We start from the raw sequence: 12,133 nt of genomic DNA, 5'->3' as shown, positions 1-12,133 counted from the left end.
CAATCAGTTTTGTATCCATTTAAAGTCCATTATTGGTAGGGCCAATCCAACCTATCAAACAACTCCCTTATTTTTCCAGTCAGTGATTCAGGAATCTATAGCCCTGTGCAGATAAATGGGATTTCATGGGCTTCTAAACTTCTTGCTTTATTGAAAAGCAGAATATTAACTGCTCCACTGACCAGCTGTCCATTAAAAACACGGGATATTTTTAGAAAATTGTTTGCCAATCAAATCCTACCAACATCTGTAGAGAGCCTTTTCAGATTGTTTTATAAGCAAATGCTACAGCTGCTTTGCCACTTCCATTGAAACATTCCCATTTACCTGCTCTCCATGTCTCTGTCCGTGTCTGGGGGCACTTTGGGATTGTGAGGAACAGCGTGGGAGCTGGAATTGTAAAACCCAGCTTTAACAAGTCCTGTTGGGGCCTGGCCTTGCTGGGCTGGGCTGGGGGCCCTGCTTTATTGCCTGCCCAGGGAAATGAGTGCTTTTTGCATTTTTGGCTCTTGCCAGGGTTTAAATGGGCTCTGGTGACCCTGGAGGCTGCAGGCCAGGGATTAAGGAGCTCCCAACTGGCAGATCAGGGCTGGGGAGGGAGGGAGGGGAGCTGGCAGGGCTGGGGGCTGATGGAGCTGGCAGCTCCGGTGCCCAGAGCTGGAGCACTTAACCCCTTGCTGCTCCCAGCTGCTTCCCCAGGACATTCCCAGTAGCTGTGCCCTTCAAACCCACCGCTGCTGCAGGGAGAACCCCACCCTGTGCCCCACAGATGGTCAGAGACAGCAATGTGGGAATGTCTCCACTCCCTGCAGCACTTCCACCCCCACTGTCATGCCCAGGTGAGTCCCTCAATACAAGCTTGCCATGAATCAAATTGAAAACACACCAGTTTTTATAAAATTTACCAGATTTGCTTCATTTCTCTGAGAAACTGATCCTTCAGGTGCTGGCAGGGGAGTTCTCAGGTCACCTGCTGCCTCTCGGGGTGTCTGGATGTCTCTCCTGGGGTTTTGGTTTTGATCAGAAGTGCCAAGTGATCCTAAACCTTAAAAACCAGCCAAAAAATCTTTTCCACGTGCAGAACTGTTATGATTCAATGCTTCCACCTCTTTGTCTTTTGTTCTGCCATTTCATTTTGATGAATATTTTATTGGGATTATATTTTTATAAGACAAGAACGCACGGTCTTGCTTCTGCTCTTATGTCAGTGCAACACCACTTGGTCACCTTATTTTACCCCACCAGCTCAGAATGTGTTTTGGAGATTGAAGTGGACTCTTGGTTTAAAATAATCCTGAGGTTTGTTGGTGTTTCGCTGGAGAAAGTGGCATCAACTCGAGTTTTGCTGCCTCACCTTTGATGACCTCTCTCCTTTTTTCCTGCAGGGCATCGATTTCTGTCCTGGCCAGAACGTGGCTGGAGTGACAACACACACCCAGGAGGAGCACACCCACCTGCCCCTGCTCTTCCACCTGGGCAGGGACCCCGGTGAGAAGTACCCCTTGAGGTGAGCCACTTCATGAGAACTCAGCAGTGTCAGTGTTCAAAATTTATTTGCTTTGGTAGCTGGTTCTTGAAATCTGCTTTAAAAGTGTCCCAGAAAGCCATGCTGGGAAATGATGGCTTTCCTGCTGGTTTTTTCTCAGGAGAAGGAAAGGACCAAGCCTTGTTTTCAGGTGGCCAGGTGAGATGGGTGTGCACATGGACTTGTCAGCCTGGTTGTTCCTGTTCTGTGTCCTGCAGCCCCTTGGAGAGGAGGAAAACACCAGTTTTTTTGGGCAGGACAGGGCTGAGTGCAGCACATTCAAACAGAGCTGCTGGGGAGTTGTGCCCTGGAGCTGGGAGTTTTGGGGCCAGGGAAGAAACAACCAGTGCTGTGTGGTGCTGGAATCTCTGGAGGGCAGACTGGTAACCTTCCAGTCTCCTACCCCAGCGAAGGCAGCTTCTCCAGAGGGTCTTTAGCAAGAGGACTTAGTGCCCAATCCTGCTCCTTCCTCAGGCTCTCCTGGCTGTCTGAATCCATTTTCCTCTAAGCCTGCTATTGTAATATTTATCTCTGGCACACACCATGCCCTGAGAGATTCCCGCCAGAATTGATGCTGTCAGCAGCCAGCAGAGCCCACAAAGAACCCTGCCACCTCCAAAAACCCTCCCAAGGTGTCCCCACCTCCCTCCTTCCCTCCCTGCAGCAAATCCAGGGACACCTCACCAGTGGCTCTGACAGGGAGAGTGTGGAAATAAATCAGGATGGAACAAGTGCTGCTGGGCCTGCCTGCCCAGAACCGGGTTTGTGCAGCAGCCTGGGGAGGCAGAGATGTTTCCTGAGCTGACAGGGCTGCAATTACTCAACTGGTTTGAATAATTGAGTGGACACACTCGCCCCATTCCTTGCAGAGGAGCTGAGCCTGTGCTGCCCACTGAGTGTTTTCACTGGAGAGAGGAGGGGAGGGAAAATATTTCCATCCTCTCTGGCTTAACAGAGCACTTTAGAGGTGCATCAGCAGAGGGTAAAGCTCTTTGGGAGCTCTGCTCCCACTGCATTCCAGCAGTAATGAACAAAGCACAGCTGCAGCTCCAGGGCTGTAAGTACAGCTCAGTGAAACTAAACCGGGCTGGGGTTCCAGGTGAGGCCTGGGCACTTTAACAACTGCTTAATTTCCCAAGGGCCTGGAGTGCCAGGACACAGGGAATGGCTTCCCGCTGCCAGAGGGCAGGGATGGATGGGATACTGGGGAGAAATTCCTCCCTGGGAGGGTGGGGAGGTCCTGGCACAGGGTGCCCAGAGCAGCTGTGGCTGCCCCTGGATCCCTGGAAGTGTCCAAGGTCAGGCTGGACTCTGGAGCTTGGAGCAGCCTGGGAGAGTGGAAGGTCTCCCCGTGGCAGGGGTGGGACTGGATGTGCTTTATGGTCACTTCCAACCCAAACCATTCCAGGATTCTGTGGTTCTGTTTTAGGAAATAAGTTTATAGAAAGAATCTCTTTTCCCAAAAATCAAAAAAATGGGTAGCAGTAACTGAAGTATAGCTTGCTTACTGTGTGTGTCACCTTTGTCACCTGCTCCAGGTGACCCTGCCTTTCCAGGGGATTGCACTGGATGATCTCTAGTACCCTCAACCCTAAATACTCTGCGATTTTGGGATTCTGTTTGTGTTTCCTCTGGCTTTGAGGCAGAGGAGCTCTTCCCTCAGAGGTGTTTGCAGCACCTGCTTCCCTGTGATTCCACTGTTCCTTCCCAGCACCGTGGAGTGAGCATTGAAATAAATTCCAGGGTTCCAACTGCACTCATTTCTCATCTGGTTGCATTGATTTTTTGGATATTCACAAGCTGTTGCTCTGATTGAATTTTATGGCGAGATTATGACCCGATTATGGGAGAGCTGTGCTGGTGTTTATTATGCAGCCCCTAATAGAAACCCTCTTTTTAGCAAACCACTCTTCCTTTCTCCAGCACATTCTGCTGCCATTGTCTCCTCTCTGGTCACAATGGAAAACTCATGGGAAGTGGGTCTCCTCTATCAAATGGGGTAATTAAATTATCCTCATTTGTGGAGCTGTTCCTGGTGTGTATTTTTATTTAGCTTAATTATCCCCCTTGGCAGGGAGCCTGCTGGGAGTCCCGACACTAATGTTTCTCCAAAGGGAATCCAGCATCCTGCTCCCAGCCTGCATCTGTCTGTCCCTACATGCTGGCTCTGTTCTCCCTGCCTGCTTTTGCTCACTTTTTATTACATTTATTCCATATTTAGTGCAGCTTTTTCTTCTCCCTTGAAATGATTTTAATAATCTCTCTTGATTTACATGAGTTTGGAGTGGAGTCACATGTAAAGCCACCAGCAGTGGGTGTCACTGCTGCTCAGGAGGGCCTGGCATCACATGGCACCTCCAGAGGGATTTGCTGCTTCTGTATTTGGGATCTCAGAGCCGGGGAATCCCAGGAATCAGCAGCTCAGTCACCTGCCAGCAACACCCCTGACTTGCAGGTCGTGTGCAGGACACACAGAGACAGTTCTTCATGGCTGAAATTTTATATATTCAGGCAATATTTAAGATTGGGCCCTTAGGGACCATCAAGTGCCATTAACCTGGCCCTGCCAAGCCCACCACTATTTGGGTCATCTCATGGGGGTTGGAACAAGATGAGTTTTAGGGTCTCTTCCCACCCAAACCATTCCATGATGTTGGATTTTTCCAAAAATCAAAGCTTTTCAGTCTTTGTTGAAGTGACTGCTAAAGGGATCCCTGGAGTTGCAAGTCCTGCAAGACCCAGAGGCAGCAGGTAATATATTCAGCTCCCTGGGGTTCTTAGTGAGGCAGGACAAGTCCTTCCTCTTCCTCACCCTGTCCACTGCATTTCCTGGAGCCTGCCTGCAAACAATCCCATCAAAAGGAGCTGCCACAGGAGCACTTTCCCATGCAGTGAAAAACTGCTCAGGCAGCTCCAGGCAGGTCCTGTCCTGTGCTGGGCACACGTCTGGCAGTGCTGAGCACCCTGCCCATGTGTTCCCTTCTTGTGCTGCATCCCTGCCCTCTGCTGCTGTGGGAACAGCCCCTCCCAGCACAGCTGGGACTTCTCTTCCTGCTGCCGCCCCTCTGGATGTGGCTGGATCCCCCTGACCCCCATCTTCTGCCAAGGGACACAGTTCTGTTTGTTCCTTTGCCTTGAAATATCCTGAAATCCTGCAATGGGTTGTGCTGGAAGGGACCTTAAAGCCCATCCAGTCCCATCCCTGCCATGGGCAGGGACATTTCCACTGTCCCAGGGTGCTCCAAGTCCCCTCCAACCTGACCTTGGACACTTCCAGGGATCCAGGGGCAGCCACAGCTTCTCTGGGCACCCTGTGCCAGGGGCTCCCCACCCTCAGAGGGAGGAATTCCTTCCCAGTCTCCCATCCATCCCTGCCCTCTGGCAGTGGGAAGCCATTCCCTGTGTCCTGTCCCCCCATCCCTTGTCCAAAGTCCCTCTCCAGCTCTCCTGGAGCCCCTTTAGACCCTTGTGTAGGAGTCACGTCATCGTTGGTGGTGAGAAGTGAACCCTTTGTGCCTTTTTGTCACCTAGATCAGTGCAGGCTGGGGGACAGAAAAAGCTCTATTTTTTTATAGCTCTCAACTTTAAACTATAGCTAAGAACGTGTGTTGGGCAGCACAGAAAGCAGAAGCATTTCCCTGAGTCTGAGCAGGGCTTTGTTTCCTCCCTGGATGCAATAACTGCCTTTGTTACCAAATTTATCCAAATGCAGAACTAAAAGATCTGATAGGTTTTTTTCCTTGGCCAGATTCTGTTATCTTTGGGTTGTGGTGTGTGTGCTAAGTACCACAGAGGGAACTTGTTTCTCCAGTGTGACAAATCCAGTAAAATTATCTGTTGGTACCATCTTCACAAGCAGTTGTCAGTTTTATTATCTGAGTCAGATTATTGTTTATACAGACATTTACTAAAATACTGCATTGCCAGTCAAGAAGAACACAAACAATGATTTTACATATATTTATATATCTAAAAAGCAAAGCTGGCACAGCTAAAAATACAGTTAGTAAAATACCTAATGCAGCTTGAAGCAGAAAAAAGTGTTTTGAAGCCAAAGAATTTATAAGAGAAATCTCTGAAATGCTGCCAGTTTGAGCCAGAGGTGCAAAGCTTTATGACAAGTGAGGACAGGGTAAGTACGACCCGCTCACACCTTGTTGTTACTCCAGGTTTGTAGCAACTTCTGCTCTGAGCAATGAGTTTATTGAATTATGAACATCCAAATTCCTGTGTTTTACTTAGGGCAATGGATTTTACTATTATGGAAGAAAATGGAAGTGATAAGGCTTGGTTGATGAACATAATGATTTTAGAACACATTAATTAAGAAGAGAGCTCACAAGTGCCTATTTCGAGCAGATGGAAAATTCAGGAAATCATCAGAGAGGTAATTGCAGTGGTTATGGAGCCAGAAAAAAAAAAAAAAAAAAAAAGGAAGGAGCTCCTGAAGGGAAGCTAAAGGGGAAAGGATCTAATAGAAAAGTTGCCAGTCTCACCTTAGTGCTCAGGGCACAAACCTGGCTGTGGGGAAGAGAGAGAAGGTGCAAAACAGGGGGGAGAATGTGAATAATAGCAAAGAGCAAGGATTGTGCCCCGGGGAGATGCTGACTCCTCATCTTGGAAAAGAGGGAAATGGTACCAGCTGCATTGCAGGGGTGAATTAGCAGCTGCCACAGGAGAGGTGACTCTAAAAGTGTGGAAATTGTGGCAAAGGAGCCTCAGAGGTGGCAATAAAAACCATGGAGCACCAACCACACCAGGGCTGGGTGTAGCAAGGTGGGAAGAAGCAGGTGAGCCAGCTGGGACTGGTACAGAGCCACCTCAGAGGAGGAAATAAAATCCACCTGTGGAGGAGAATCATCAGCCTGGGGACTGGGACTGGACACAAACACATCTGGGTTTGTGGCTGCCCTTTCGCAGTCTCTGGGACCAGCCTGGAGCTTGTGCTTCATCAGCCCCCAGCCCTCAGGTGTTCTGGATGGAGTGATGCTGCATGAAAAGGAATATCGGGAGAAAAAGCTGCACAAACCAGCTGCCAAAAAAATGCAAAATGCAGTTTGAAATGGATGTCATCATCATCATCTTCTTCAGAGACAGGACCAGGCAGTGCTGCAGCCACAAGGAAGTGGCCTGAAGAACGCAGTACATAAGTTGTGATTCAGAAATACCACTGAAAATGAAACTTCAGGAACAGCACTGAAAATGAAACCTCAGGAATAGCCCAGGAGCAGCAAGCAGGAGGGATCAGTGGATAGCTGTGATTTCCTGTCACCTGTACACACCCAGACGAAGGCTTTACTTCTCACTCTACCTTTATCCCCTTTGCCATTTCAGTGCTGGGCTTCCTGGCAGTGAAATCCAGCAGAAAGGCAGGATTCTGGGAGCTGGGGAGGGAAAACTTCCCTGAGAATAGGTGAGCAGGTGGAGGATCAGCACCATCACATCTCCTTGCTGCATGCAAGGGGTGTGCTGATCATCACGGCTTGGACTCTCTGATCCTGGAGAGGATCTCTGATCCTTTTTCCAACCTGAATGATTCTGGAATTCCAAGGTTTCCCATGGCTCAGTGGGCACATGTCCTACATGCCTCCAGGGATGCATCTGGGCCCCAAAATGCTGCTGGACCAGAGGTGACTTGGGGTAAGTGCCACCTTCACCCTTTGATTCCTCTTTTTTTTTTTTTTTTTTTTTTTCTTTTGGCTCCTCTGAGTCTCTCCAGTAATTCCAGCAGCAGAGCCCCAAACCTGTCTCTGCCTCCTGCATTGTGCAGAGCTTAAATTGCAAATAAACTTGATAATAGAAGAGAGGAACTGAGGAAGACTGAGTAATAAGACAAGATCAAGACTTGGATACTACCACGGTGCTGTGAAGCCTCAAAGCACTGATAACAGATAAAATCAAATTATCAGAATCTGGGTGTATTTCACAATTAAAAATGATGGTTTTAATTGGAATAATTCCAGGAGAGAAGGAAGTAAAGTATCATTAGCCACATTTTATGCTCTTCCCATAATTTCATATCAATCTGAGAGCTGCTGTTCCTAGAATCATGGAATCCTGGAATGGTTTGGATTGGAAGGAGCCTTTAAAGGTCATCCTGTTTAAAGCTCATCACCTTTCACTAAACCAGACTTCTCCAAGCCCTGCCCAACCTGGTCTAGAGCCCTTTGTCAGGTTTCTGTGAATCCCATGATGGGATTTTTTTATAATAAATATATCATTCCCATTTTGTTCCAGTCCTCTCCATGGCCCCATCACTCCCTGGACAGACACTGCACTGTGAATCAGCAGGATGAAGTGTAAAACTGAAAAAAAATCCCAAAATGCTGCTGAAAACGCTCCTGGATTTCTTTGGGTGCTGATCTATTTGAGGGTGCATTTCACGATGGCAGAGATTGATCCCCGCAGGTGAAAGCCCAAGGAGCACAGGATGAAAGCAGAGCTGTAGCTGTGTGTGAGACGAGCCCTGCTCCCTGCAGAGCTGGATTTGCTGCGAGGCCACGGCGGGGTTAAGCAGCCGAGCAGGTTCCAGGAGCTGTGGGGGGAGGACGGGAGCAGATTGCCAAGGCACAATTACAGTAAATGAAGGAAGCACAGCCCACACCTGTGCCTGGGACCCCGAGCTCCAATCCAGCCCTGATTGCATCTCCAGGGACTTCCCGGAGGTAAAGTGTCAATTAGTGTAATGACCCTGGACTTTGTCCACTCTGCTCCCTCGTTCTGAGCGTGGAATAATTTCAAGGACGCTGGGGGATCTCTTTTAGCAAACTCCTCACAACACCACCTGCTCACCCTCTCATTCTTGCAGTGCTATTCCCAGCTCTCCTTCCCGGGATTGCTGAACTGGAATACGAAATGCAGCTCGCCCCCGAGGCAGCCGGGGCTGTATCCTCACAGACAATGGTGCTCAGACACCTGTACAGAGAATTCCACCTCTTTTTGGAGCAGGGAATGCAGCAAACCTGGCCTTGCAGCCCAGGCCTGCATATGCCTTCCAGGAAAGGATGGGACTCCAGGTAGGAGCGGTTCCCTGCTCCCTTAACTGCTCAGACTGATTACCATGAGGTAATTATCCCCATTTTACATGCAAATTCCAGGCACTCTTGCAGATTTTGTCTCAAAAAACACTTGCTTAGGGCTGGAGGCAGTTTTAACTCCTGTGCACTCAGTAAATACTTCACAAATCCATGGATGTGGGATTTTGGGGCTTGTTGTGGAGCTGAACAGGAATGTTTGAGGAGAAACTGAGCCATGGAGCCAAGGCAGGAAGAGCAACCCTCAGGGAATGGGGATATCCATGGGGTCAAGAAAAGAAAACCAACCTCCATGGAGCAGGGTTAGAGGGGATATTGGGAAGGAATTCCTCCCTGTGAGGGAGTGAGGCCCTGGCACAGGTGCCCAGAGAAGCTGTGGCTGCTCCAGGATCCCTGGAAGTGTCCAAGGCCAGCTTGGATGGGGCTTGGAGCAACCTGGGAGAGTGGAAGGTGTCCCTGCCCATGGCAGGGGGTGGGATGCGATGAGCTTCAAATCCCTTCCCACCCAAACCATTCCGGGATTCTCGGATTCTATGAAATTCGGGAGCTTCTCAGGATTTCATGGTGGTCCTTCAGCTCTCTCCACCAGGATCCAGGCAGCTGGGTGTGAGAGCAGCAGCTCCAGCTCCTCATCCCACATTCCCTTCCGGCTCTGTATCAGCACAGCTCAGCCCAGCCTCACAATCAGCCTCTCCCTGGCTGCCTGCCGAGCTGGGATATTTATAGGGTTTACTGGAAACGCTTGGCACATCACTGGCCTTCGAAATGTGATTGTTTTGCAAAGAAGGAAATTAGCTGGAGTGTGGGGCTGGTGGCCAGCTTGGCCTGGGAGCAGAGGGAGCCCGAGGTCAGGACCCAGCTGCATTGTTTCTTTTATCTTCAGAAGGAATTTGCCGCTCTCTGTGGAGTTTTTGGTGGGTTTTTCGGTGTGTTTTTTTTTTTTTTTTTTTAAGTGGTTCTTAAAGTGATGGACAAAGAGAGATCATTGTTAGGAATCCTGCTTTTTTAGAAATACTTGAGATATTAGTGAAGTGCACCCCGAGCCACTCCAGCAAATACCTGCTGGAGGAATGGGCCGGGTCAGGATCTGGCATTTATAACCACGTTTGGGGCACGGCAGATGGGTCCCAGCTTGGAGTATTCAAGCTGTATTGGAAGAATGTGGACGGGGCAGAACCTCCTCAGCATGTTGTGGAATGGGGGAGGTATTCTCATCTTGGACAAGGCCCTTCTATTCTTCTCCTCTCTGTTTGCATAATTTTAGTTCATTTCCTTGGTGGTTGTGGAGTTTAACTGGCCCGGGGTTGTGTTTGAAACCCTTCCTGAGAACACTCTTGTAAAACAAAATATTGACATTCCCTTGGCTTTCCTTACAACAAACGCCTCCGCCTGGGGCAGGTGTTCCAGGAGAGCTCTTGGAAGGGTGGGGGATGAGTGTAGAGAGCTGCTGACCCCAGGTGGGACATGCTGGAAGGGTTGCCTTGGGAAATTTCTGTCCTAAGCTGTCTGGGAAGTCTCCCCTGATAATAATTCAAGGGACAGCTCGAGGACAACCCAGAAACGCCCTTTTATTTGCTAAAACAATTCCCTTGGGAATCCACGTGAGCTCCTAGCAGATCTGCACGAGGAGGAAGCATCTGGGGCCCCTGGACCAGCAGTTTGGAAAGCTGAGCTGGTCTGGAGCCAGGTGATTTCTGGGGGGGACAAGGCACTGCCATCCTGGTGTCCCTAAGCCAAGCACCCACACCCTGCCAGCCTGGATTTCATTCCTGACAGACCCGTGGGCAGCTGGCAGGATGCTTCCACATCTCCTTGTGGCTCACAGAAAGTCTTGTGGCCCAGCCTGGTGATGTGGACACCATGGTGAAGGGCCAGCAGTAACCCCTGTGCTTTTCCCGTTGCAGTTTTGCCAGTGAGGAATACCAGCAGGCCGTGGAGCGCATCTCAGGGCTGGTCCAGCAGCACAAGGACACCCTGGTGCCAGGCCAGCCCCAGCTGAACGTGTGTGACCAGGCTGTCATGGTGAGTGCACTGGGGAATCCCGGGATTCAAATACATTTTGTGAAGGTTTCCTAAAACGTCAGTGTTGGGAGGAAGGAGAAGAGATGCACGGTCACCTGTTGGTGGCTTCCTTGCTTAGAGACAGGGCAGATCCTTCTTCTCCTTTCTAATCCCCTTCTGCAATTCTCAAAATCCAGGAATCATGGAATCCTGCAATGGTATGGGTGGAAGGGATCTTACAGTTCATCCAGTCCCATCCCTCCATGACAGGGACACCTTCCACCATCCCAGGCTGCTCCAAGCCCTGTCCAGCCTGGCCTTGGACACTTCCAGGGATCCAGGGGCAGCCACAGCTTCTCACAGGGAGGAATTTTTTCCCAATATCCCATCAGACCCTACCCTCTTTGTTTTGAGTCTTCTATGGGACAGTGCCTCCTTTTCAGTGATGTATCTTCAGTCTTGCTCTGTCTCCTCCAATTCCCCCCCCCCCCCGCCCCGAATTTTCCAAAGTCTTTATTGAAACTGAACATTTTCAGTTCTGTTTTCTCTTTCAAGTCTCCTGTTGGAAGGTTACAGTTTGGCTTCCCTGTCAAACACTGCTTGGTTTGCTGAGAACCTGGGAAAGGAACTGGATAATCTGGGGGAGGTTGTCACTTGACAGGAGGTTGTGTAGTCTGAGAGAATGTGTCTGTGGGCTGACAGACAAAATAGTAACAGGCAAAATCTTTTTACAGTCAAAATCTTGTAACAGGCTGTTGCAAAATAGTAACAGGCAAAACCTTCCTGATGCAGAAATAATCTCCTGAATCAGTCAGAACCTGCTGCCTCTGGTCTGTCACCAGCAAAGAGCAAAACGTGGAGCTGTGTCCCCTCAGGAACAAGGCAAAGATCTCCCTTAGCTTTGTCCCATCTCTTGATTTTTGGATGTTAAATAGGAAAAAGATTTGAGGGCCCATTGTTTCTGTGTTGTTTTCTTTCCTTATTCAATTTTTTCCTTAATGAGCACTGTTCTCTGCTCCTCTGGGACCTTTTGGATTCAGGCACTGTCCCCAGGGCCTGGCTGCTGCCAGAGCCCTGCACTGCAAAGGCATTTCTTCCAAAACTGCTTCCCAAATTGAAGGCCATCAGAGGCAGAAAGAGTGCTGGGGGGATCCTAATCCCAGGAGAAACGTTTCAATCCCAGCAGGAAACACGGCGAGTTTTCCAGTCTGTGTACACTCCTCACAGGATAACTCCATGGTCACTTCACCAAAATATCAGACACCAGATTGCTGCCTTTGGAGACCAGAAATGAAGATAAGCAAATCTGTAGGGAGTGATTTTATTGCTGGGGTGGATTGGAGGCTAAATCTGTTTTTGGGGGATGCTGGGACATAAAGATAAATTGCTGACGCTATCTCCTGTCACCTGTTTATTTGATAAGGGTGTTTGATGTATTTGGGAGAGAGGAGAAGAATTGTCTTTACTTACACATAAACAAAGTGTGTGGAAGTGTTCAAGGAAGTGTCCAAGGCCACAGAGGGACAGGACACAGGGAATGGCTTCCCATTGCCAGAGGACAGGGAGAGATGGG

General features: G+C 49.3%; 1 protein-coding gene across 1 annotated transcript in view; it reads left to right on the top strand.

Annotated features, from left to right (window-relative positions):
- GALNS (galactosamine (N-acetyl)-6-sulfatase) overlaps positions 1 to 12,133 on the top strand; it is a 39,602-nt gene that overhangs the window by 25,191 nt on the left and 2,278 nt on the right. Inside the window, exons 12-13 of the mRNA XM_066194761.1 lie at positions 1,386 to 1,507; positions 10,464 to 10,581. Coding sequence (XP_066050858.1) covers positions 1,386 to 1,507; positions 10,464 to 10,581 — 240 coding nt within the window. The remainder of the gene's footprint in view (positions 1 to 1,385; positions 1,508 to 10,463; positions 10,582 to 12,133) is intronic.

This window comes from Chamaea fasciata, unplaced genomic scaffold (genome assembly GCF_029207755.1).
Source record: "Chamaea fasciata isolate MVZ Bird 193981 ecotype frontalis unplaced genomic scaffold, bChaFas1.0.hap1 SCAF_12, whole genome shotgun sequence".
In the NCBI taxonomy this organism is placed as follows: domain Eukaryota; kingdom Metazoa; phylum Chordata; class Aves; order Passeriformes; family Sylviidae; genus Chamaea; species Chamaea fasciata.
The sequence above is the reverse complement of the archived record's forward strand: the minus strand, read 5'-3'. Positions and strand labels throughout refer to the sequence as shown.